Source organism: Carassius auratus, chromosome 15 (assembly GCF_003368295.1).
Source record: "Carassius auratus strain Wakin chromosome 15, ASM336829v1, whole genome shotgun sequence".
NCBI lineage: Eukaryota > Metazoa > Chordata > Actinopteri > Cypriniformes > Cyprinidae > Carassius > Carassius auratus.
This window is the reverse complement of record NC_039257.1, coordinates 2,240,458-2,268,066: the sequence shown is the minus strand read 5'-3', so window position 1 is coordinate 2,268,066 and position 27,609 is coordinate 2,240,458. Positions and strand designations below refer to the sequence as shown.

The 27,609-nt window shown below is 35.9% G+C and overlaps 1 protein-coding gene across 2 annotated transcripts; it reads left to right on the top strand.

The window, feature by feature from the left end:
- The first annotated feature begins 1,612 nt into the window (after positions 1–1,612).
- Positions 1,613–26,840, top strand: LOC113114725 (long-chain-fatty-acid--CoA ligase 3). 2 transcript variants are annotated; one of them, XM_026281662.1, is made up of 16 exons: positions 1,668–1,767; positions 2,064–2,272; positions 4,495–4,950; positions 7,224–7,401; positions 9,338–9,447; positions 10,088–10,226; positions 12,107–12,257; positions 12,899–13,022; positions 17,423–17,494; positions 18,778–18,917; positions 19,340–19,512; positions 20,636–20,710; positions 22,443–22,634; positions 22,910–23,024; positions 23,873–24,030; positions 24,461–26,840. In XM_026281662.1, exons 3-16 carry the CDS (start codon positions 4,594–4,596, stop codon positions 24,616–24,618), a joined length of 2,142 nt encoding a protein of 713 aa, XP_026137447.1. In that variant the 5' UTR covers positions 1,668–1,767; positions 2,064–2,272; positions 4,495–4,593; the 3' UTR covers positions 24,619–26,840. The 2 variants fall into 2 exon arrangements, with proteins under 2 accessions (XP_026137446.1, XP_026137447.1); XM_026281661.1 differs by lacking the exon at positions 2,064–2,272 and having other exon boundaries at positions 1,613–1,767.
- The last annotated feature ends 769 nt before the right edge of the window (positions 26,841–27,609 follow it).

Below are 27,609 nucleotides of genomic sequence, written 5' to 3'. Positions count from 1 at the left end.
TAAATGTGAAGTTATACATGTGCCTCTAATGTACAAAATGCATGAAGTACCCGTTGTACGCATGAGCTATTCTCAGTGTCAATGTTTACATTTATATCCCATCTTTTTTTTTTTACATGTATTTTTTTCACCCAATTCATTAGAGATATTATAGATTGGAATTGGAGGTGGTAAAGATAACCTATTGACAAACAGTTTACATCTGCTTAGAGAAATGTGAAAAAGAGTTACTACTTTCCATGTTATGAATCTGTCTTGTTGTCCTCACAGTTTTGTATGTTGTCTGTCTTGCTCCCCGCTTGTTTTTGTGCACTTCTATCTGTGATCAATCTCTTCTGCCTGTTAAATTACTTTAATAATGACTGACTGTCCAAAATGATGTGACAATAATATATATAAAATACTGTTATAATTCACTAAAAAGTTCAATTTAATATTCTTGTTTGTTTTTTTGTTGTTTTTGTTCATTTTTTATGGAAGTAACATAAAAAGGCAAGACAAAGCTAAAGGCAGAGGAGATTTGTTTTGAAGAACGTGGCATGATGTGTACTGTGTCCCAAGAAGAAAAGATTATGTAGCTGTTAGAGCTCAAGCAGACCTTATTGAATATAGTTTATTTATTTTAAACATTTCCTGTCCTTGAGTGGTTTTTATTAACACACACACACACACACAGACACACACACATGATGCATCAAAAAAGTACTTGATCTCTGTATGTAGAGAATGCTGTAGGCCTATGTTCATTTGCATCAGTCATGCAAATAGAAGCCAAAAAAATAAAATAAAATAAAAAGTACAGTAATATGTCCATCTATGATCATAAATCAAGTCAAGTAAAGAGAGCTGGGTCTTGGTGAAATAGGCAAGTTGTTGTAGTTGGATTATTAAGGTATCATTATGTTAAACATTGACAGTTTGTCGTTACAGTGAGCTTCCCTTATTCATATATATACAAAAATCATAAAAACTGAGAAACTCACCGATGTTAACCATTAAAACTATTCCAGTAGGGATTTATGTCAGAAATTGCACCTTGAGTTGCAATATTAAAATGAACCACATGTTAACCTGCCCTCCTCAGTCTTTTTCTCAGTTTCAATATTCTCTTTAAAAATGCATATAATAATTAAATGATCTAAGTGCTCAACACTTTCTTTGTATACAGCATTAACGTTTACTCCCTAAGTTCTAAAGCCTGATGCTTTGAATAAAAAATAATAGGTTTATGATTAAAATAAAATTTTCTTTGGAGCAAGAGTCCATTTGAGCCATATACCCTACAGGAAACTTTCTTTGGCCCTAATCTGTAGCCTTATTCTGAAATTAAGAGGTAAGACTGCAGAGTTGTAAAACATGCTTTTTGTTCTTTCACATCTAATCCGCTAAATTAATCCACTAAAATCCATTGAAATTCTCGTAATTATGCAAGTTTGGGTGCTGCATAAAGGCGGCTTTGGGTGGAGAACTGAAGCCTCGCCATTGCGTCATAATCGTGCACATGGAGCACCGCTACAAACCGACCGCGAGTGACCCCGAGCCACGCGCCCCGTGACATCACATCACGCATCGGACCCCGGCACGCGCCACCGCGGAGAGTCCAATCACAGCTCGCGCTCCACGCTCACGAGCGCGAGGAACCGCTACAAACAAACCCGCTCCGGAGGCGCGCGCCGTGTGTCAGTTGGGTTCACGGGTGCGCGCGTTTAAAAGTAACAGTTAAAACGTCAAAGAAGAAGAGGAAGAAGAAGGCGGGAACGAACTGAGGTAAGTGTTTTGTGTTGTTTTATTCCCCCAATTACTTCGATGTCAGTAATTTTTTGTGGTGCAAAACTGTGGGTCGAGCTCGTCTAAAGTTGTACTTTTGAAACTCCTAAAATGTTTGAAAAGTTTTTAAAACGAAAAAAAACAAACTGAAATCTCAGTTTGCTTTGTGGGGTTCCAGACTTATTTAATGAAGTAAAGTAACGTCATTAAATTCTGATCAAGACCATAGACTGTAAAAAAAGACAGACAAAATCTATTAGACCAGGCTCCATTGATTTCTTATTTTTATTTTGTAGATTGCTTTTAAAGTTTACTAAACACAGTGATGATCTCTGTAATGAAGCTGTTTACCTCCCATTCATTGGAGTGAGGGATTCTGGGACACTGCTGTAAAAAGGAATCAAATTATGATTGGGAATGGCACACAGAGGCGCTTCTGTGCGGGATGTGTCCTGTTGGACTTCTGGGTGGGAGAGGAAGAGGTCATGAGATCGAGCTGTGGCAGGTATTCTAGTGTCTAAACACCAAGCTTACATCATTATTCTGCCTTTGCATTCACAAGCCTATTGAGTTTCCTAAGCTTTACTGCATTCTTAGCGTTTGAGCTTGCATACTTTAGTTTTCAGTTTATGACTCCATGAAATGGCATTTGGTTTAATCCTTTTTTTCTCTCATTCTCGCTTTCATTCTCATGCACGTCCTCCCAGCCTATGCAGATGGTTTGCTGACACTTCCAGCTCTAATGTTTTAATGAATGAACCATTGCAATCATAACAACCATGTCAGTCAGTTCTCAATCGCTCAACTTATGATTGTGTTTTGTGTTTATGTAATTGCATGATGAGTGAATAACATGAAAACTGTATTGCTCATATTTTAACCCAAAATCTAGAGTAAAAATATTTTGCATAAAGAACGACACTTAATTTTATTCACTTAAAGGAACAGTTCACTCAATAATGAAAATTAGCTACTGAGTACTCGGGCCATCTGAGATGTACAGTAGATGGGTTTGTTTTGGAGAAATGTAGCATTGCATCACTTGGTCATCAATAGATGATCTGCAGTGAATGGGTGCCATCAGAATGAAAGTTCAAACAGCTGATAAAACCATTACAATAATCCACAAGAAATCCACACCACTGCAGTAAGCAAAAAGTTTAATGTTTGTAAGAAACAAGTCCATCTTTAAGGCATTTTGACTTTGAAAGTTTAAACCATCACTTCTGGTGAAAATATGTCTCCATAATCTATAAAATCACTTCTTCCACTCTTCATTCGTCCTCTTAAACAGTGCTTGATTTGTGCATATTTCTTTCCTGATTCAGACCAGGTTACATTTTCATTCTGACGGCACCCATTCACTGCAGAGGGATCACTGGTGAGCAAGTGATGTTATTCTAAGTTTCCCCACATCTGATGAAGAAACAAACTCATCTCTGTCTTGAAATTCAATGTTTAATTCTCATTACATTAATTTAAAAAAAAGTGTTCTGTCAGGATTTGGGTTTATTTTCTTTATGAAAATAAAATGTAATCACCTGCTTCCTGTAAGACACTGACTGCAGAAAACACACAGCTGCAGATGCTCATATAGGGCATAAAGACGCAAAGTAAAGCAAACATATGCTCAGTGTTACATACAGAACATGATGACATTGGCAAAACTTTCTCTCTCTCTTTTTCTCTCTCTCTCTCTCTCTCTCTCTCAACCCCTTCTTCTATCCTTCAGTATATGAGTACTGGTGGTGTCAAACAAAGTTTCTTTCATTGGAAAGGGAAGGTAAATCTTGCCTCTCTCCACATTCCCCCTAATGAATAGCAGCGATTTCAGATTTATTATCATAAATACGAACACGTTGTTTCAGACCCATGGCATTCAGCTTATGTTGTTGTGCAATGCTCTCATATGCTGCCTTATGTTTCCTTGTTAGTTAAGAGCATTTAGTCTTGAGTTTGAATAACTCTGGCTTTATTTCCACTGATAACTAAGACAGCTGTGACTCACTCAGTGCTTTGAAAAAGACGGGTGGAGAGATGCACGAAAAAAGAACGAGACTGAGGAACAGAAAGGCTGAAAATTGGTCCAGGGCGTCAAGATTTTGTCATAGTTGACTCGGCTTCATTTCATTCCAATACCATATTGTTTTCTTTTATTCTTCATGATTTCTAAACAAGGAAAGTTGAGATACAAGTGCTGAAAACTGCAAAAAAAAAAAAAGGGCTAAAGATCCGATGGCATATATCACATGCCACTAATGTCAAGTATGGCATGGCATAAAGCACCATTTTTTAACTGATTATAAGTGCATATTTGTAAGTGATATTTCTGGCTTGAAAAGACGAACTTACTTGGTATAACAGAAACTGATGAGTGTGAATAATAAATGACATCTTTTAATTTATTTCAGTATGTTTAAGGAATGGAAATGTTAATGTAGTTAACGATAAAAACCATGACCCTGAAGTTTGATGTCACCTTTCACCCACCTTTGGATTTAATCTGAAATCTCGGCTGAGAATCAGACGTTACACATTGATATTTGTACCACATTCTAATCCGATTCCCCTCTCATGGCTCCAGGCTTCTTTGCTGAGATAAATGAGGTCAAAAGGGTCCACATTGTGTAATTTCAATCTAATGATCTTTACTGGAATGCTCTGATGCTGTTTGGCATTATCTTGTGTTAAACGTCATAAGATTGACTGCTTGCATTTCTTGTGTAGGAACAAGAGGCTTCACCGAGCCATTGGAAAGGAAACTGCAGGACAACCGTTGAGAAAGTGACATTGTTTATCATCCGCTCGCTCTTCGTATGAGTCAGAATGAGGCTGAAGCAGGATGTGAGTCCAGTAGTGGTCGTCATATTCAGGCTGGTGGTTTGGCTGTACTCTCTCATCTCTTACCTGCCGTACCTGTTGCTGAGATCGTCCGACTTACAGTCGTTCTCCGAGTGCTCACGGAGGGTGAAGGCCAGTTCTGTGAGCGGACACCCTTCGGGACCATACCGGGACGTCGGAGCGCTGAGGGCGCTGGCCACATGCCTACAGCCCGGGCTGAACACACTCGACCGGGTGTTTGAATCGTCCGTATGCCGCTTTCCTCACTTCGACTGTCTGGGAACCAGAGATCTGCTGAGTGAGGAAGATGAAATTCAGGAAGATGGAAGAGTCTTCAAGAAGGTGCGTATCTTCTGTAAGTCCCTGTAAGCCCTTCAAGGGCCCTATCACACACCCGGCGCAATGCGACGCAAGGTGCAGTGCAAGTGTGTTTGCTAGTTTCAGTCCGGCGGCGTTCGCATTTCCCCGTCCAGCGTCACGTCGTTTAATTAGCAAATGCATTTGCACCCATTTGTGCGCACATGGGCGTGCTGGTCTAAAAAATAGGTGTGTTCAGGCGCATTGCTCTTTTAAGGAGCTGAAAATAGGCTGCGCCATAGACCAGCTCAAACCTGGTCTAAAGTATGGCGCGATGTTTTTTTCTTTGTTATTTAAAGAGTGTACACTCTGCTTATTAAACACAGGGACACACAACAGCACACAAAAAGACCTGATGTCCACTTACGTTGATAGTTAAAGCTTTACCAAAGTAATAGTTTAGTTCTCATGAACATGTTTCAGTCATTGAAAACAGTTAAGAAATTTTTTTTAGAAAACATATTTAGAAACAGCTAGACACAAAGGTTAAATATGCACTATGCTACATTTGGGCACAGCTGGACAAAAGTTTGGAATAATTATGTTTTTTTATTTAAGTTTTTTTTTATTAAGTTTTTTCTGCTCACCAAGGCTGCATTTATTTGATCAAAAGTACAGTAAAAACTGTAATATTGTGAAATATTATTACAATTTAAAATAAGTGTTTTCTAGTTGAATATATTTTAAAAGATAACTTCTTCCCATGATGTGAGTCTTCAGTGTCACATGATCCTTCAGAAATCATCCTAATTTGCTGATGTGCTGTAACTAAACTATACATTTCTCTACTCTCTCTTTTAGTGAATTTAAGGCATCCAAGTAAATGCGACATTAGTGAGCAAATTAAAATTCTTGCAAAAAACATAAAAATAAAAAAACCGTTTGGCCAATAGTGTGTATTTAAATATCAAACAAGTCATAACAAACATATGTTCAAATATTAGACAAATTAATAGGAAGCATATATTCAAATATTGAACCAATTACAATGAACATATACTGTATTTAAATATTGGACAAATCATAAAAACATTATTTTGTTTTTGCAGATTAGTTTTAATACATGTTTGAGTGGACTAGTAATGGAGATTTGTTTAGTGTTTTTGTGTGAATTTGTCTATGTAATACATGAAACTCCAAAGGTCAGAGAAAATCTTGTTTTGCATGTCATGACCCTTGTAACAAACTGACCTGCAGCATGTGAATGATCACTTTTTGATTACTGGACTAAAGCTGCCAAACATGTGCCACTGCTTCTGTTGTGCAACATGAGAAGGAAGGGATTGATTGTGCATCCCAGACAACTGCTGCGTGTTTGTTTCTGCTTGCTGTGTGGATTTTGTGCTAACATTGTTTAAGAAAGTACTTTATTCTTACATGATCCTGGTTCTACTGAGTTTGAATACTCAACAGCAGCGTCTGAAACACAAATCTCACCCAATGCATACATTTCTGCAAAATTAAATTTTTATCCTGAATGCACAATTTTACCGCTTTTATGTCTGTACCTTTAATATTGTTGCATGTAAATGACTGGATAATCTTTGCAAGTAAAAATGTTCTGAATTCCTGAACAGATGTATAAGAGATAATAATATAATAAAAATAAATATAGAAAATTATAGTGTTAAAAAGAATAATTCTATCCTCAGTAATAATAATAATACTTTACATTTGTAAAATTTTAAGTATGTCCACTCCAAATAGTACATTATTTTTTTTCATATCATGTAAAAAGATTTTATTTGCTATTTTGAAGTGTACTTTTCAGTACAAAAATATATTTATGTATATGTAATATTCAAATTAAAATAAAACAGTTGTGTGTGTGTGTGTGTGTGTGTGTGTGTGTGTTTATATATATATATATTATAATAGCAAATGACAAATATTTTCTTGTATATACAGTAGAGCATATAAGTAATAGTATTCAAAATAATAATAATATCTTCAGTAATAATAATAATAATACTTCTACATAGTATATTCATTCATGTATAAAAAAATTATGCTATATTTTATTATTATTATTATTATTATTATTATTATTTTATTTTTTTAAATGGTTCAAAATTGTAGAAAATGAATTGTGCCTGTTTAATGATCCAACAGGAGGAGCTGTAGATCCATAAAACTGTAAAGTCTGATACAGTGAAAGAAAAAAGTTGATTGAAAACACTGAACTGTTGATGTTTTCTTTTCTTTGAAGAGCAGCTTCTCAGAACACAAACGGTTTCAAACCCTGTGTGTGTCTCTAGGTGATTTTGGGAGAGTATCGCTGGATGTCGTATGATCAGGTGTATAAAGAAGTGAGAGCTTTCGGCAGCGGTTTGGGTGCTCTAGGACAGAAACCTCTGAAAAACATTGCCATCTTCTGTGAGACGAGAGCGGAGTGGATCATAGCAGCACAGGCCTGTTTCATGTACAGCTTCCCATGTGAGTCACACACATGCACACATGAGGGGGAGATCATGACAACATTTCCAGGAGGATTACAGGTTTAAAACCTCTTAGGGCAACCAAAATAACACCCAAACATTGTGAAAGCGAGTTGGTGTTTTCTAATATTTCTAAGCTTTACATTTACAAGCTTGTACATTTACAGGCCTGTATAAAATGCAACGTGGAAGGGAGAAGATCTGTGACACTGTTGTTCTTGAACAGACACGCATGCACAGGGAAAATCTCTCACCCTCATGCTTGTGCAAAACTGCAGCCGGATTTGTTCCATATCTGTGTGTTTATGACACACAGGGGGCTAATACAGAGGTTTGTGTGTGTTCGGTATGGAGGTCAGATTGTCCTCATTGCACTTCTGTTATATAAACGAGCTCCTCCTCCTCCTCATCCTCCTCATCCTCTCTCTCCTCCTCTTTTCCTCTAATCCTCCTCTGAAGTTTCTGGTAGCGACGTGATTTATCTCAGCTCAGAGGGCTCCCTGAACACACACACACACTCAAGCCTGGGTCACATTTCACCCCAAAAGAATATTAGCATTAAGAAAATGAAAGTCTTTTTCTAATAATTTCTTTTTTTCTAATAATGTTTTTTTGCGCGCGCGCAAGAATACTAGTTATAGGCTATTGTATGTATGTTTATATGTGTAGTAGATTAATACTAATTATAATATTATTATTAAATTATACTATTTTATGTAAATTAAAATAATAAACTTTAAAATAATAACATTTATATAACAAATATAATAGTAAAAATAAATTAGGATATAAAAAAATTATTTATAAATAAGTAAATAACAATGTACAGTATATCTGTATCTGTCTGGTTATCTATAAATATATTTGTAGTCTTTTTTTTAAGTATAATTATTTTATGAATTATTTTCTTTCTTCCATTTTGTTTCATGTATTTATTTTTATTTTATTTGATTATATTTTCATGAGATTCACCTCCTCATGTATCTCCCATAAATTCACTGACACACACACACACACACACACACACACACACACACACAGACGTCTGTGTCTCTTTGGCTGACTTCTGCACTCTGGTGTTTGTCAACATCAGATGCTCACGTACTAGTTGTCATCATACCTAAGTGTGTGTGTGTGTGTGTGTTAGAGAGAGTGGCTGTGTTCATATGTAATGTGTTGCAAACATGCATTTTGCCACATGGTTATGTTAATGTTCATGTCCGATGTGTGTGTGTGCGTCTGCTCTCACACATAAACATTTAAGCTCATCATCATGTGTGTGTGTTGATGTTTCCGTGGCGATCTCCTCTCTGTTTGTGTCTCACGGCTGAAGTGTCACGCCCTCAGGCGCTGACGCAGACTGATGATGTCACAGTTTGCAGTCGCCGACCCCCTGTGTTCTCAGTGCAGCCGCGTGTGTGTGTTTGGGTGAAGGCACATGGATTGTTTCATATGTGTTTGTCAGTCGTATGCAAAACTGTGTGTGTAGTGTGTATGTCTATATGTATGTTTACTCATGAGTGTATGATTAGAGTTGATTAGAGTTGTGTATTTTGTGTGTGTGTGTGTGTGTGTGTGTGTGTGTGTTCTTGGTTGTGCTTGTTTGACCTCATCCTGAACTTTTCACAGCTGTGCGTGCTGTTACTACAGATAACTGACACGGTTACACAACAGCCTCCGTGAACAGAAAATAAAAATGTTTGAGTCTTTGAATTTATTATGAATTGTATGTGTCCATGTTTATTCCTATATATATATATATATATATATTTTCATGTATTATTACACTCAAAGGTCACTGCCTCACTTAAATAGAAATCAGTGAGTTATTTTTCTGCATACTCCATTTTTCTGGAGTATATGTATATACTGTGTTTTTATATATACTACTATGCTATTTATAAGACCTATAGAGGTGTATGTGTGTTTTACAGTGGTCACTCTTTACTCTACTCTGGGTGGTCCTGCTATTGCTCATGGACTCAATGAAGCTGAAGTGTCTCACATCATCACCAGCAAAGAACTTCTGGAAAACAAACTCAAGGTGATCAAACACTCCAAAACCAGACCCCTGTAGTAATCAAACTTGTTTTAGTCAGATGAAACATAATATTTAAAACATTATATCTAATATGACTTACAAAAGATCCAGGCCTATCTATCACCTAATATAACTGAAAATATATGCCAGAGTTTGAAAGGGTTACGTTTGGAACAATTACGTTTTTTTCCAAGACTCTTTTGCTCACCAAGGCTACGTTATTTGATCAAAAAAAAAAAAATATATATATATATATATATATATATAGTGAAATATTTTTACAATTCAAAATAGCTGTTTTATATTGTAATATATTGTAAAATGTAATTTATTTCTGGGATGGAATGTTGAATTTTCAGCATCATTACTTCAGTCTTCAGTGTCACATGATCCTTCAGAAATTATTCTAGCATTATAGACTTCTTTCAAAAACATTAAAAAGGATAAGGGTGGTGTAACTTGGCCCATTAGATACAATGGGCCTGGAAAACCATACTACTCAATAATATCACAGCCTACATTCTATAATCCAACCATATCCCAATGGATTACCCAAGCCCTTCCTAATGAATATTATATTTTGTTTTGAAATGCATCAGTTAGATACACACACTAATGTTTTTCTGCTTGTATCTTGACACAGAATATTTTACTAGAGGTGCCAAGATTACGACACATCATCGTTGTGGACGATAAACTCAAGAGCGGCTCTGAATACCCACAAGGCATCAGTGTCCACAGCATGGCGGCTGTGAAGAGGCTGGGGGCCCATCCCGAGAATGGTACTTGTGTGTGTGTGTGTGTGTGTGTGTGTGTGTGTGTGTGTGTGTTTGTGTGTGTATGAGGTCACTTCAGGTCATGTGAATGAGAAATCCTCCATCTGTGTCAAATTAAGGCCAGGGTCGAGGGCGTCCCTGACTCTTCCATTCTGCCATTAACTTCCTCCGTTGTAGCTCTCTGTGAAGCAGGACTGACCCTCAACAGCTGGTAGTAGTAGTAGTCCTTTACACACTGGATAGTGTGTGTGTGTGTGTGTGTGTGTGTGTGTGTGTGTCGGGTCACGTTTTCTCACACTGCCACAGACTTCACATGACATCCAGCTGATCTTCCTCCTTCGGCTCGACATGACATTCACTCTGTCCTGTGTCAGCGTGCTAATGTTAAATCTTCGAAACACACAAATGTACACTTTCAAATTCCCATGTTCCACATTTATGGTTCTGAAAACTTGGAACGGCTTAAATGGCACTTTGGTTTTCAAAGCTAAAACGTTCTGTTCTGCTGCTGCTGACATCCGGCGCCCACTTCCTGTTCTCATCTTATTTATTCATTCACACATACACACAATATTTGTACTTTTATTGTCTTATTAATGTATTTCAAACAACTATAAATTAAAGTTTACAACCGATCCTCCCCTCATCTTCAATGTTATGGTTGTTTGCCAAATAGTAGCATCATTTGTCTTCATTAATTGTCGTGCTAACTTACGTTATTGCTATTGTTTACTAAAACTAAAATGCTGTTAAGAATAATTAAAATGACAAAAGCACTGCAAAATTACTAAAACTTACATTTTTATAGAAATATAATAGTAAAATCTAATTCTAAATATTAAAATATATACTCATATATTTTTTAAAATTAGTAAAATAACACTGTTCATCTGCAAGCCATAAAAGTTTATGCAGATCTTCCTGCACACTGAACAAACTCAACAAAACTACCATAAAACTATCATTTAAAGTAGTTTAAAATGCTTTTATTGTACAGAAAACATCTCCTTTTTTTCCATAGAAAATGTAAAGTTTTATTTTTGAATGAACTGTTCCTTTAAGAAAACAGATCAGAGCTTATTTTATTAGGTCGTAATATATCTGTCTTAAATAAATTTAATTTCTATATTTAAAACACAAAAAATATAAATAAAATAATTTGTTTAATAAATAGATTTTTTTTATTACGTGTATGTTTTCACCTTAAAAAAAGCACTAGAAGCTGGCATGGCATTAAAAAACAAAAAGCAAACAAATCTGACTGAACATTATGATTTTTTTTTTCTTCAGGGCTGAAAAACTCAAAATTGTGTTGTGTATTTACATATTTCTCATTATTTAAATTGGCTCGGTTTAAAATGAATCACAAATGAAAAAGAACAAAACAAAATATTCTGTCAACGGGTGTGGGAGCGGTGTATTAATATATATAAATAAATGAGTACATTCTGATTAAAACGGGGAAATTACAATTTTGTCCTTATCCATGTATTTTTAATTTGAAAGTTTTTGAAAGTAAACTAAGCCAAGAAGCTCTGTGATGTTACAATGAAACTATGAGATCAAAGCACTGTTCTGTCTATGATGTCATAAGTATTCAGGAGATCAAAGCACTGTTCTATCTATGATGTCATAAGTATTCACGAGATCAAAGCACTGTTCTATCTATGATGTCATAAGTATTCAGGAGATCAAAGCACTGTTCTATCTATGATGTCATAAGTATTCAGGAGATCAAAGCACTGTTCTAATTATGATGTCATAAGTATTCAGGAGATCAAAGCACTGTTCTATCTATGATGTCATAAGTATTGCTAGTGGTTATTACAGTAGTCCCTTAATATTTTATATAGTTTCTAGTAACTTCCGTCTGCTTGTGTCCGCAGCTTTGAGGCAGAGACGGCCTCCATGTGCGTCTGATGTGGCTGTGATCATGTACACCAGCGGCTCCACCGGCGTGCCAAAAGGAGTCATGATCTCTCACAGTAATATTATTGCTGGAGTCACTGGCATAGCCGAGAGGATTCCCAACCTCGGGTATGAAAGACATTAAAACATACATAATGTGTTTGTGGATGTTCATCAGTGTTTCCTAGATGAATTTCCCAATTGATTTAAAAAAAAAAAAAAACAGAAAGAAAAACCTTTGACAATAATGGGTCTGTGGAGTTTCTTTGCCACGCACTGTATGTTATATATGTCATCTATATTTTATTCGTGTTGTTTTTACGAATCTTGTGAAATCTGCAAGAAAATACAGTGAATATGCAACTAAAATATAAAACATAATATAATAAACAACTTACCTATTTTTTTGAAAAATACATTTTGCTATAAATAATTAACAATTTGGATGTAAATATGCTCTTCCTGTAAATTTAAGTTTGCAATTGGTAATTAAAGTTTTCTTACAATATTTTCTTATTAAAATGTTTTCTGCTCACCAAATCTTCATTTATTTGATCAAAAATACAGTAAAAAATACAGTTATACTGTGAAATGTAAAAATATGTGAATATATATTAAAATGATATTTATTGCTGAGATCAAAGCTGCATTTTCATCATCATTCCTCCAGTTTTCAGTGTCACATGATCCTTCAGAAATCATTCTAATATGCTTATTTGCTGCTCAAGAATGGTCTTGTTTTGACAGACAGCTGATATGTGTTTTGACAGTGAGGGTGACACGTATATTGGCTTCCTTCCTCTGGCTCATGTGTTGGAGTTGAGCGCTGAGATGGTGTGTTTGGCTCACGGCTGCAGAATCGGCTACTCTTCACCACAAACACTCGCAGACCAGGTACAACACATAGTTTTGTTCATATTTACTGTGTACATTCTGGAAATCAAAACATTGGCCGAAACTGTATAAAAAGATTTTTCAAAGTTGTACACAGATAGTTGGAGTATGTTTGGCAGCAGAGTCACAGTCCTGTGCTATGCCTTTGATTACACATAGGCAAGTAAAGCGAAAGTGATGATTAGTTCATGTGTGCTGCCGCTTCTCTTGATCTGAGGTGTGTACAGCGATCTATCTCACCATATGAAAGAGTTCCAAAATGCTATTTATTGCTTGAATTTCCTAATTAAATGTTCTGAGTCTGAGACAGTTTCATATAAAAAGTTGCAAAGCAGGAGGCGCACTATATGTACGGTTCATTCATGAACTGAAAACAGAATCACTTGGGGATTTAAGAATCAATATTGGTTTATAAGAATTTAAATCGAGAAATAATTTACTTTTTTTTACACAGCCCTAGCATATTTAGTAGAGTTGTTCCGATTCCGATACCAGTATCGGAAATGCCTCCGATACTGCCGAATATGCTGGCATCGGAATCGGCGAGTACTGGAGTCCAGGCACCGATCCGATACCATATAATTTATTAGAAATAGGAATCTATTTACTGATTAGCTCCGTTAGCTTACAGTTTTTCTTCGCCGCTCTTAAAACAGTTGCGCTGTGTTGCCATCGGCAGCTACTGTTGTTTTCGAGGGGCGAAGAAGAACTGACCACCTGACTCCTCCCTTAAAAGGAGCTAACCATAGAGCTAACGTTAACGCATCATGTCGGCAGTTTGGCAGTACTTTACAGTGGATTTTCCCACCAGTAAGACGGCGAAATGCAACATATGCAAAGAAGCAATTTCGAGGGGTGGCACGAATGTTGCAAATTTCAACACCAGCAACTTAATCAAACATTTGAAGACACGTCACACTAAAGAGCATGACGAATTCACCAAAGCTAAGGGTAAAAAAAAGGACGAACTGCAGCAGCAAACTCTGGAAACTGCCTTCCAGCGACGAGATAAATTCACCAAAGACAGCCAAAAAGCAACAAAGATAACCGACAAAATTGTGGAGTTTATTGTCCTGGATGACCAACCCCTGTCTGTCGTCGAAAATGTTGGATTTCGCCGCTTAATGGAGCATTTGGAGCCAAGGTACTGTTTGCCAGGTCGTAAATATATCTCTGAAACTGCGCTACCCAAATTATACGAGACAGTTAGGGAACACATTTTGTGTATGCTGAAAGACGTGCATGCAATCAGCTTTACCACGGACATTTGGAGCTCCGACGTGTGCCCCATGTCTTTGCTAAGTTTAACGTCACACTGGGTGGACAGAGAGTCAACATTTACCCCTCGAAGTGCGGTGCTGCACGCGAACGAGTTCCGAGGGTCACATACTGGCACATCAATTGCCGAAGCAATTGAGGAGATGCTAGTAAAATGGAAAATCCCCAAGTCCAACGTTCATGTTGTTTTGCGCGACAACGCTAGCAACATGAAGAAAGCCATGGACGAGATGGATGTAGCAAGTTTGGGATGCTTCGCCCACACTCTCCAGCTGGTGGTGCATGAAGGACTACTGTCACAGAGAAGTGTGAGTGATGCACTGGCGAATGGTAGGAAGATAGTCGGTCATTTCAAACACTCGCCACTGGCTACTACACGCCTGGAGGAAATTCAAAAAGATCTCCAAATGCCCACCAAACGTCTGCACCAAGACGTAGCAACACGATGGAACAGTACCTACTATATGCTCGAAAGTTTACTGGAGCAGAAGCGGTCAATTTCAGCATATGGAGCTGACCACGACCTGCCAGTGACCCTTACATCTTACCAGTGGGCTTTACTGGAGAAAATCATCATTGTTCTGGCACCATTTGAAGAACTGACCAGACAGATTAGCTCCTCCACCTCTTCTGCAGCTGAAGTCATTCCCTCAGTCACAGTGCTGAAACGCCTGCTTGCTCGGGAGAACGAGGGGGACACGGGTATAAAAACCATGAAAACAACCCTTCTTGAGGCTGTCCAGAAAAGATTCAAGACCATCGAGAATGAGCCCTTGTATGCAGTTGCCACTCTTTTAGACCCACGATTCAAAGACAGGTATGTCTAATATGTTTATTAAATGTCTATATTATAAACAAAATTTTGAAATGGTGTTTTGGATAACTAGATATTGCATTATTATTGATTACTGTTGCATTAATATGTTACCACTAAAAGCTACTATAGAGGTTGTTTATATGTTTATTTTACACATTAAGACATTTATTTATTATTTTTCATTGTTTTTAGATACTTCACAGGAGCAGACAGCAACAAGAATGCCAAGGATGCTCTGACCCAAGAGGTGGAGAAGATGGAGGCAGCGTTACTGAGCAGGACCACACCTAAGGGAGCAGAGACAGTGCCAGAAAACCCCCATAAAGCCCCACGTCTGGAAGCACAGCCAGACAGCAGCAGCAGCAGAAAGAGCAGCTTGAAAGGCCTGTTTGAGGAAATCCTGCAGGAGCATGATGAGGAACGTGGGGCAAGTAGCACTAGCACACAAGTTCAAAATCAAATACAGACATATTTGACAGAGCAAACGGTCCCACGCTCAGACAGCCCATTCCAGTACTGGGGAGTCAACCAAATTCGTTTTCCCACCCTGGCTGCCACTGCTGCAAAGTTTCTCTGTGCTCCTTGTACCAGTGTTGACAGTGAGAGACTGTTCAGTGTAGCATCCAACATTATTGATGCAAGAAGGAACAGGCTAGGAGGAGAGAGGGCAGAAATGCTCATCTTCTTGAAGAAGAATCTGCCTTTGCTCTTGAAATTATGAGCAATACTAAATTGCTTAAATGCTACTGCAATGTGTAGCCTACTTGGTGTAAAGTATTTTTTGTTTAATATGTAGCTGCTACTCTTTTGATTTGTATTTTTGTTTATGTTTACTTTATAGGTTGGTGTTGCACTATTGTTAAATACTGCACTATTTGAAGATTTGAATGCCTTTTTATAACATAATGGCTGCACTTTAAGTTTTTTTTTTTTAAAGGAATCATTGAAGTTGCTGTTGGACTACTGTTTTATACTGTTCTATTTAAATGCCTTTTTTATTTTACAATATTGTGGCTGCACTTTATTAAAAAAAAAAAAATCCTATATTTATTTAGTTAAGTTGCTGTTGGACTACTGTTTTATACTGTTCTATTTAAATGCCTTTTTTATTTTACAATATTGTGGCTGCACTTTATTTAAAAAAAATAATTATTCCTATATTTATTTAGTTAAGTTGTTGTTGCAATACTGTTTTATACTGTTCTATTTAAACATTTAAATGCCTTTATTTTACAATATTGTGGCTGCCGTTTAATTAAAAAAAAACAATTATTCCTATATTTATTTAAGTTGCTGTTGCACTACTGTTATACTGTTCTATTTAAAAATAAATGGCTTGCATTTCCTCTATTCATTCATGTTTTACAAAGGGTTTAACCTGAGCCAGACCTTACCACAATGATAATATCACAGTTATGCAGGCATAGTATGATCTTTTCCTTTTTTTTTAACACACTGGTATCGGTACTCGGTATCGGTCGATACCCAAAGCACGAGTATCGGAATCGGTATCGGGAGGGAAAAAATGGTATCGGAACATCTCTAATATTTAGTTGTTTTTAGTTGCCACACTGTGGTGTGCTATTGAACATGAAAAGTGAGGCACTGTCTCTGTTCTCTTCATAAATAAATAAATGCACAAGCTTATGTGCTTATATATACAGTATGTGTGTGTTATCTGTTATACTAAATATATTTCTTTTTTTTTTTCATTTAAATATTCAAATAAATAATAAAATATCATGCCTAAACCACTAAAACATAAACATAAAACACAACTATTAAAATAAAGTAATAATATAAAATAATAATTTTAAATATAATAAATTTTAGTTACAGATTTACTGAGTATTTTCTATTGTACATTTATCAACTATATAAATATATAGTCTCTTTCTTTCTCTCTCTATATAAATAGGTTTAAAAAAAAATATATATATATATATATGTATATATATATATATATTTTTTTTTTTTTTTTTTTTTTTGGAATAATACAACAATTTCAGTCTTTTAATGAGACATGAGACTTTGTGATGTTTCATACATTGTGTTTGTAATTATTTGTGAAATTTAGCAATTATTAAAAAAAAATTTTTTTGCAGTATGATCACAATAAGGCACTAACATGATCAACACAGTGATGTCACAATCACACATTGAATGTCAAATATTGTCAGTGGAAAATGCTGAAACAACAGCAGTACGTAATGGAAAAAATGTGCAGCGCTGTGGGAGTTTCTTATTTTCTGCAACTGTGTTGAAATGAATTAAAACTTTTCCTTTTCATATTTTTATTTTATAGTCCACCAAGATAAAGAAGGGAAGCAAAGGAGACATTAGCGTCCTGCGGCCCACTTTAATGGCAGCAGTACCAGTAAGGCTGAATCTCTCTCTCTGTTTCGCTCTGGGCTTTTGGGGTTGAATGTCAGCGAATGTGATTGTCTGGAATGATTTACAGCTGTAAACAGAACGTGAGAAAGCCCAGTGTGGATATCCTTCTGACACACATACACACACACGAGTAGTGACTCACACACTGTAGATACACATTTAATAATGTTTAATTTCTAGAGTTTCTTTGCCGGAGGACACTGTAAATGCACACACACACACACACACGCTCACACACACACATTGTCATGGTGTGGTTGCACAAAAGGGTCCCTGTGGAATGACAAGGACACAGAACAGCAAACTTCCATAAACACAGCGGCTGAGAGCAGTGGGAGAACATCCGAATCTGAGGAACCTCTCCACCCTCCCATGTCACATGAGATGTGATGGAAAAATGTCAGCAGTAACTCAATTAGAATCAGCGTCCACTTCCCTCGCAAAACAATACAGTGCTGATACCAGATGGTCATGCAGCGGTGCTTTATGTGCCGTTGTGCTGAACTGATGCTTTCTTGTGTTTTCTTTTTTATCTCTGTGGGAGAAGAAGCCATTGCTCGTGCCCACGTAAAGTCAAGAGGTCGTTTTTGTGATGTCATTTCCTGTTTTATGTTTGCCTCATGCATGTCGATTATATGTCAGTGACTTTGATTTGGTGGATATAACTAAAATAATTTATATAAAATACATTGGGATATTATTAAAAATGATTTATTACAATTTAATTAAATCATTAAAATGGAAATCCAGAAAAATGTAAACAGAAAAACACAAAATTTTGTAAAAATAAAACCGAATTTGAGAAAAAATAAATGCCTTTCACAGGGCCTTAAAATTGTTATTTTGGTTCAACTTTAAGGACATTTGGAGGGGAAATAAATAAAATGTAAAACATTGAATGTATACAAAATTAAATGTATTAAATAAATCATACATATACTATAAATTTTTTATTAATTTTAATACTTTGAGAAAAAACGATGCCAAACTATTAAAACAATTATATTAATAATTATAAATATATATGTATATGTATGTACGTTTGTGATTTTAAAAATTATTTTTAATTGTAATATTTTAAGAAAAAAATATTTAATTCCAGGTTAATTCCAGCCGTATGTATGAAATCCTTTTTATTGTTTTGAAGACATTAATTTCATGTCATCTCAAAGAAACCTAAAGAAATCCCACTCATGCTTCAGTGATGTCATCCGTTATGTCTGGGGCTTTTACATGCACATAATTTCTCTCTGTCTCTGTTTGTAGGAGATAATGGATCGGATCTACAAAAATGTGATGCTGAAAGTGGAGGAAATGAGTGTTTTTCAGAGGACTCTTTTTCTATTGGCCTACAACTATAAGATGGAGCAGCTTGAGATGGGATACAGCACACCACTGTGTGACAAGTGCGTACACACACACACACACACACACTCCATCTCCAGTGTTAGAGAAGCTTCTTTTGCCAAATACAAGCTGCTCGTACCATGAGTACAGTAAAGCTATTGTTTCAAACTTGAACACATGGATTTAGATTTATATAAGCCTGATATGATGTACCCTGTATAACTGAATCAGAGATATATAGCGCTATGTAGCTAAATATTTATTTTACTATTATTGGAATCAAATATTTGAGCTGGTTCATTGAAATATCCCCCACAAAAAACAACCTGTCAAAATCAATTAGTCTTCTGACTGCAACTCGAAAGAAAGAAGACATTCTAAGAACAGGTCTTCTGATTATTATTGAATTATCATTGAAAAGCACTGCTAATTTTAGCCACTCCTTCATTCTCTCTCTCTGTTTCTCTCTCTCTCTCTCCAGACTGGTCTTCAGGAAGGTTCGGGCGTTGTTAGGTGGCCGTTTGCGGGTGTTACTGTCCGGTGGTGCACCTCTGTCGGCCGTGACCCAGCGGTTCATGAACATCTGCTTCTGCTGTCCTGTAGGTCAAGGCTATGGCCTCACGGAGACCTGCGGCGCTGGGACCATCAGCCAGCGTGAGATTCACACCCTCATCCAGCATTTCAAACATTCTTCTGCACTTTTTCATAATCTAAACTAGCATCCAAAAGTTTGGGGTCGGTAAGAAGAAATTAATATTTTTGTTCATCAAGGACGCATTAAACTGATCAAAAGTGACAGTAAAGACATCAAAAATATAAAGCAGCAACTGTTTTTAACATTGTTAATAATCACAGATGTTTGTTGAGCAGCAAATCAGCAAGGAGAGATGATGCAGAAAATTCAGATTTGCATCACATGAATAAATTACATTTTATAATATATTCTCATAGAAAACAGTAAAATATTATTACAATTTAAAATAAGTTTTGTTTATATTAATTTGAATAAATTCAGTTTTGGTGAGCAGAAGAGGTTTCTTTACAAAACATTTGAACAGTAAAGGTAATTATTTTTTGATGTAGGCATTTATCCTTTTTAAACAATGGGAAAGTAGTTTATTTTGTTATTTTTTGTTGCTTCATAAAAGTTTGTTGCAAAAATCGTGTTTTTGGTGCATTTTCACTCTATAAACAGTTTGTACTGTGTTAAAAGCACACAATCATGGATATTAAAATGCATAGACATGAAAAACACACTCCCATCCACCATTGCTCATATTAAGCTCATGTTTTACAACGCAGGCGAGCAAGTTCTGTTCTAATCAATAAAAATGGGTGGTAAATGATCATGCAAACTGAATTCAGAAGAAATTTCAAAAGAAAATCCTGTGGACCTGAGAGTCCTAACAAATCATTATACGACCGCTTTAATATGTAAACTGATTATACATATTTAAAATAACTGTTAACGAGAAAATGATATGAACAAATGTCCAGCCAAATGTAACTAGGTCACTAACTCAATGTCCTGATCCTCAGTAACCACAGAAGAAACATTAACATTTGTGGAGGACAGTTGTCTTGTAAAATGATTGAGGTTTGTGTCCTCAGAGGAATCAGTGATGGAACAGTCCGAACAGATGGTGACTCCTGAAATATGACTTCTTTTTTTTAATAAAGAAACATTTTTTTCTGCAATGGAAATAATTACATAACTTTGCCCTTACTGCCAATAGATAGACTTATTGTCTGTGTGTGTGTGTGTGTGTGTGTGTAGTTTGGGATTACAGTACAGGACGAGTTGGCGCTCCGCTGGTTTGCTGTGAAGTTCAGCTGAAGGACTGGATCGAGGGTGAGTGTGATACACATATATCTGTTCTTATAAAAACAGTGTCATGGACGTTTACCTATCCATCAGGCGATATGTCTGGAGCTTTGCTACGCAGTGAGAAACATCAGCAGAACAAAAGAGAAGGAAATGGAAAAAAGCATTGAATGAAGTTTGCGACCTTGTAAGGAAGACTCTTTGAGCTGCTATTTCTGGAGAGATCAGCTTTGTTTTGCACAACATACACAGTAACTAAACATATATATGAAAATGCATTCAATTATTGTCCACAGCTCTCATTACAAAGAAAACGCCCGAACATTATATAATGGTATAATTATAAAACCATTAGAATGAGAAGCCATGTGTCACGTAATCTCCAGAGCATCAGTGTAAGCAAGTGGAGACTATATATTTGTCAGCTTCTAACCGTTAGCTAAGATATCCATTAGCAGAACTGCCCTTAGTAACAAAAAAAAGATGTAAACTTTACCATACTTTTAAAAACTTATGTTCCTTTTAAGTATATTACTGTTTTCAGAATCTAAATGAATGTGTTGTATTATAAAAAAAATATATATATTGTAGTTGAAATGTATACCTAAGATGCAATTAGCTGAAGTAGGACTTAAATATTTATAAGTTATTTCATAATTACATTAATTTTTTAAATATATTGTTAAAGTATACTGCTGGATGCACTGGCAAACATTTATGGTATTAAAAAATATACTAAAATCTAAGATATTATTGAATTATGTATTAAAACTTGAATGTCATGTATTTAAATATATTTCAATTGAAACATCTGTAATAATTAGGTTACATTTAAATATATATCAATTTTGATTAATTTGATTAAGAATGCGTTTTCTTTACCAAGAAAGTGGCAAGATGACAACAGCTATTTTCTGTTTCAAACGTTCACATAAAAAAGGTTTTATCCTTAGGTTGTAATAACATAAAAAAAATCAAATCCAGATTTAGATTTGTAAAGATTTATACATGACATTCAAACATATCATTTTTCCAAAAATGCAATAAATCCATTGAATCAATATAAAAGTAATTTTTCATAATGAAAAAAAAAAAACACAACAAAGTTGATCCACATATGACAGCTTCTGAAGTTGGTCAATACTAATCTTGTCGCACCGCACAAACCACCACAGATTCATCCATGCCGTCAAAATTATTCATTTTTTTTCATGTCATGAGCATCTCATCAGTAAAGCAGGTTCTGTGATTGGTAGTAATCTTCATTACCTGCTTTCAGCTGACGCAGCATTTACTACACGGAGCTGCGCAATATCACACACACACATATATATATATATATATATATATATATATACACACACACACACACACACACACACACACACACACACACACACACACGTAGACATTCAATACAATTACGCACATTCTTTACACAGTAGTCTGAACACATTTTCTACTAATTTTAAGTGTTTCAACAACAAGTGGTCATGGAAACCACCCAAAAACTGTTATTTACAGTCATTTACATTTCAATCAGATGGTCTCTTCCCATTTAAATAAGCAGTTCTTGGCCAGAAGCCGCCATGTGCACAAAATAATATGATGTTATGTCAAAGGTTTCAGTGTACAAGACTTAAATAACACTGGCTTGATAACCTCCGGGTTTCCGGAACCCTACTGTTGCACTTTACACAGTTTAAACCATTTCCTGTCTCTCTTTTTGTGTCATAATGCAGTCTGTGTGTGTATCCAGGTGGATATTGCAGCACTGACCGGCCCTGTCCACGAGGGGAGATTCTGGTCGGCGGGCCCAACGTAACAATGGGTTACTACAAGAACAAACAGAAGAACAGCGATGACTTCTTCGTGGATAAGAAAGGCCAGCGGTGGTTCTGCACCGGAGACATCGGAGAGTTTCATGGAGACGGCTGTCTGAAGATTATCGGTGAGATAGATTAGCCAGAGCACTGTAAAGACAGCATGTTTTGGTGCGAGCGAATGGAAGTCCCCGCTCCTTTACGATAAAACATGTTAGTCATGTACTTACTGTAAATGACACATCTGTTTATTCCCGTAAGGTTAAGAACTCAAAGAAAGCAGGATACACTCCAAAAGGGAGAGAAATAGAAACTTCCTGTAGCATAAACTCACGTACACATCTGATGAAATATGGTTCATATTTTTTATGTGTGTGTGTGTGTGTGTGTGTTTGCACGTTAGACCGTAAGAAAGACCTGGTGAAGCTTCAAGCAGGAGAATACGTGTCTCTGGGAAAAGTGGAGGCCGTTTTGAAAAACTGTCCACTTGTTGACAACATCTGTGCCTATGCCAACAGGTGCCGACACAAAGCACAAAATGTACTGCACTAACAAAATATAAGATGTTACAGTATTAACAAATGACATAACAGGTTATCAAAATCCTTATATTTTTTACACACAACAGCTTTAATGTTACCCAAATTCACTCGGTTAATATGTTAAGCTCTTTATTCTATATCCTAGAAAACATGTATAGCAGGGTCACCGAATCTCTAACTTCTATACGTCATAACTGTGAAGTCCTTTAATTAGGGTGGAAAAATGTACACAAATTTCTGCTATGATCTAGTGACCTATGATAAAATTTTAGATGACAGTGAGTCTGTCAAGAGACTTTGCTATACTGACATGTATAAATATAATTTTCATGTAAGAATTTATATTAAAATTTTTTAATTAAATTAAAACTTTCAAAAACATTTTTAAAAAATGCTTTATTTTTTATAAATATAATAAAAAATCATAACCTTAAAAAAAAATCTTAAACCGCTCAAAAGCATTTTAAATACAAAGTATTTATTGTTCTTTTTTTATTGTGTAATAAATACAATCTTAATACGATAAAAATACTTAATAAGTTTAATAAGAATCAATGTATATTTACTTAATGCAGCAAAGACTATGCAGTGTTTTACACGTATTTCTTTTTTGTCTTTCTTATATTATATTTTTTAATTAGCATTTTTTCCTAATTTAAAAAACCAAAAACAAAGATAAAATAAAAAGTCACTGTTTATAAAAATACTCATGTCATGAAATAAAAATTTGGCCATATCATCCACCCCTAACAAGACACATTTGTAGTCAACTCTGCCGAATAAACCCACAGATAATTTTAGCCCCACCTCTTCCTTTTTTCCAGTGATGAGTCTTATGTGATCGGCTTTGTGGTGCCCAATAAGAAGCAGCTGCTTGCGCTGGCTGAGAGGAGACGAGTCAGAGGATTGTGGGAGGAGCTCTGTAAAAACCCAGTCATCGAGGAGGAGGTGCTTAAAGTCATCACAGAAATGGCACTGACAGGTGAGACACTTTGGATCGTACTAATCAAACTCTTTCTGCTGTATCTACAGGGTTTCTGCAGGTCCTAACACACATTAATTCTTAAAACAAAGCACATTCTTAAATAAAGTCAGCATTAAATATTGCATGTATGGCAGAAAATGAACAACTTGTTTTCCAATACAAATATCGAAACACTTTTAATTCAAGATTTAGTTCAAGATTTAACAAAATTGATGCTTAAACAACAACAAATAGAAAAAAACATTTTCTTCTGAATTAAGTTGATTTCTCTGAGCCCATTGGCATATATTTGTTCTTTCTAATAATAAACTCACTTTTTCTGTGAAGTCAAAACTTCTGACCATTTTGCTTCTTTAGACATTTACACTGGAAAACAAGCACTCGTTGAGTTTAGTTGATTAATTTCCTGTTCCTGTGTATTTAACAGCCCAGTTAGAGAGATTTGAGATCCCACGCAAGATCCGCCTGAGCGTCGAGCCCTGGACCCCAGAGACCGGCCTGGTTACAGATGCTTTTAAACTCAAACGAAATGAGCTAAAATCTCACTACCAGAACGATATTGAGAGGATGTATGGTGCCAAGTAGAGCCAAACCACTGCTGATTCCAGACAAAACCCCTGGACAGGCAAGAAAAAGTTACTTATGTCACTATAGCAAACTCCAACCAGGATGGAGATTTACAATAGACGTTACAGACGTGAACATAATGGTTTGGAAATGTTTTCATACACTGTGATGACCAACACTCTCAACCAGCAGCAATCAAAAGTGCCAAAAGTGATGTTAGCCTTGCTAACTTCTACCAGACTTAGCTGCTAAACTGAAGCTGTTAAATCCCTTCCAAATACACGCATACTCTCCAAAACACTGCAACGTCAACAAATCAAAAAAGCAAAAAGGTTCAGTGCTGTTACATGCATCCAAACAATCCAATAATAATAGCTCGATCAGACTTCATGAAAACACCTCAGTTGAGATGACTGAGCTTGATCCAAATGAAAAAAATTATGTCATACAAAAGTGCGTTCATTCACTTGTCACATTTAATGAACTGGGGTGCGTTTCCCAAAACCATAGTTGCTAACTAAGTTAGCAACTTTGTTGGATGCAATGCAATTTCCCATTGCCAACCAACTAAGTTGCTAACAGGTTAGCAACTATGGTTTTGGGAAACACACCCCTGGTCAGTGGAGGAGACAGAATATGTACTAAATACAGTATTTGCTAAAAAAAAATCAGTTCTTTCATATATTTTAGAAATATATGTTTTAGAAATCAAGGCAAAAACTGTATTTATGCTTGCAGCAGCTCAGGTGAAAGTGCTGGATTGGATTCAAACAAATTGACAAAACATTAGTGCACGTAAACATACTTACTGTGATTTCTCAGGACATTTTATACGTTATTGCCAAAAAAAAAGCTTTATCATGGCTTTAAATACTTCCCATGATGCTTTGGATCTCCAAAATGTTGCTCAGTAGGTCAGTCTCGCTCTGTGTCGCACGTCCCAGTTCTTGTTCTTCCCCATACACAAACAATGCATTATGGGATGTTTTTCTAAGCTCACGTTCTCATTGGAAATTCAGATTCAAACAAATACAACTCATAGATATCTTAATGAAACTCTTCAAACATCTGTTTAAATCAGCAATTTTCTCTCCAAACACATCTGGAATATTAAAGCCATTATTTGCTTTTTTCAATCTTTACGTAACCTTCATTTAATACTGTCAGAAGGAGACCAATTATCTAGACAAATCTAATATATGTAAACTTAATTTATGGTTGAAATAATTGGCTTTATTTAAATATGATAGCTTGCTTATTGGGGAATATGAAATCCCGAAAGCATTTCTGCTCATTGGATGATTCTGATTGATGTTCTAGGACTGGAATGTTCCTGTTGGGTGACTGTATCTCCTGCTGGACAGGATAATAGATCTAGTATAATTATACTAATATAATCCATTCAAAGCAGTTTCATTTAACTTTTTGACATGATTTTGCTCATTCAGGGAGCTTTTCCACTCTTTTTCTATAGATAAACTAGTTAAAACCCCACAACTGCAAGTTATACAGTCCAATTCTGAGGAAAAAATAAATTAAATCTTACAACTGTTCCAATTCTCATGAGATTAAATCTTGCAATTCCGACTTAATAAATTACTTTATTTTATAATTGATCAGAAGTTTTTTTATTCAGTGGATAAAACCGGCTCCCATAAAACACCATGTATGCTGAAATAAACTGAATGAATAAATAAATCAGTGTATTGTATCTTTTTAGCATGCTGTTAACAATGGGGGGAATACATTTTTTTCTCTCTGCTGCAGAGCACTAATATATTGATCAGTCAGGTGACATTTATAGCTCAAAAATAGAGCTTCAGAACAAAGTGTGCATGAAGTAAAAATAGAGCTGAATATAGATGGAGTTGAATTAGACTTCCTTGATTTATGATGATGGTTTTTTATTCATAGCTGATCTCTGATCAGTAAAAGCACTCCCTGTCCTTGTCTTTTTCTTTCCTCTCTGTTTGTTAAATGAACTCTGTGAAAGTGGCATTTGTAAACTCTCTGTTCTCATCGTTTATTACTCTCACGCTCTCTCTCCTCTCAACATTATTACTTTGTCCTTTTGTCCTACGCTGTTTGGTGCCCCTGATAATAGCCTGTTTTGAACTAAAATGAAATCAGACATAGCTATATCAGGCCATAAGTTATTCATTTATTTTGTCATTTGCCTTGAAATTGATCCGGTGAAGTTGAGATGATGGAATAAAAGGGCTTCCCTGTGAAAGACTAAACTTTGTGGGATATTTCTATGAAGCACATGTCCCAAACAACATCAATCTTATGAGTAAACTCCATTTTTAAAGACTACTATTAAGTAAACAGAGTAAGTTATTAATTATTTTAGTTTAAATGCATGTTGCCATTTTTTGTGATCATGTTTTTTATTTGGGGGGGGGGGGGGGGGGTTTATCAAAACATTTCATATTCACTTGTGCATATTATTATAACTGGTAATCTATCTTATTTTCACTTTCCATTTTATTGGTCTTGTGTGAAACCCTTTTAACAAACAAAAGCCACTTTCCCTAAGGACATTGTTTTTGTTGGCAAACAGCAGCACAAACGTCAGTAAGTATTAGCAATGGATTTAAAGAATTATGTGTCACTCGTGTGCATTGGGTCAGTTCTCTGATATTCGATCCTAATTGACAGGCATGGTCAGACATTGGTTTGCATATTATGGCTCCAGTTTTCCAGTCATGCCACACCTACCCATCATGCATCACTGCCAGACAGATGAGGTTGGCATAGATTCTAACATGCTTTCCCTGCTGACTTAAATCAGACTCAGAGACCCTTGAAAACTACGTCAGTAGGGTTATAAGGTACAGCTTAACTTTCCTTATTCAAACATGGCATGGCATTAGTCCCACTGTACATTTGATTAATGTTAGCTTTCATTTTAAATGTTTCCAGTTTATATATTTTTTAAATGATCGTTAATTATTTAGGTTACCTCATGATATTTCATTGTTGTTGTTGCAAATTGATTGCTACTTA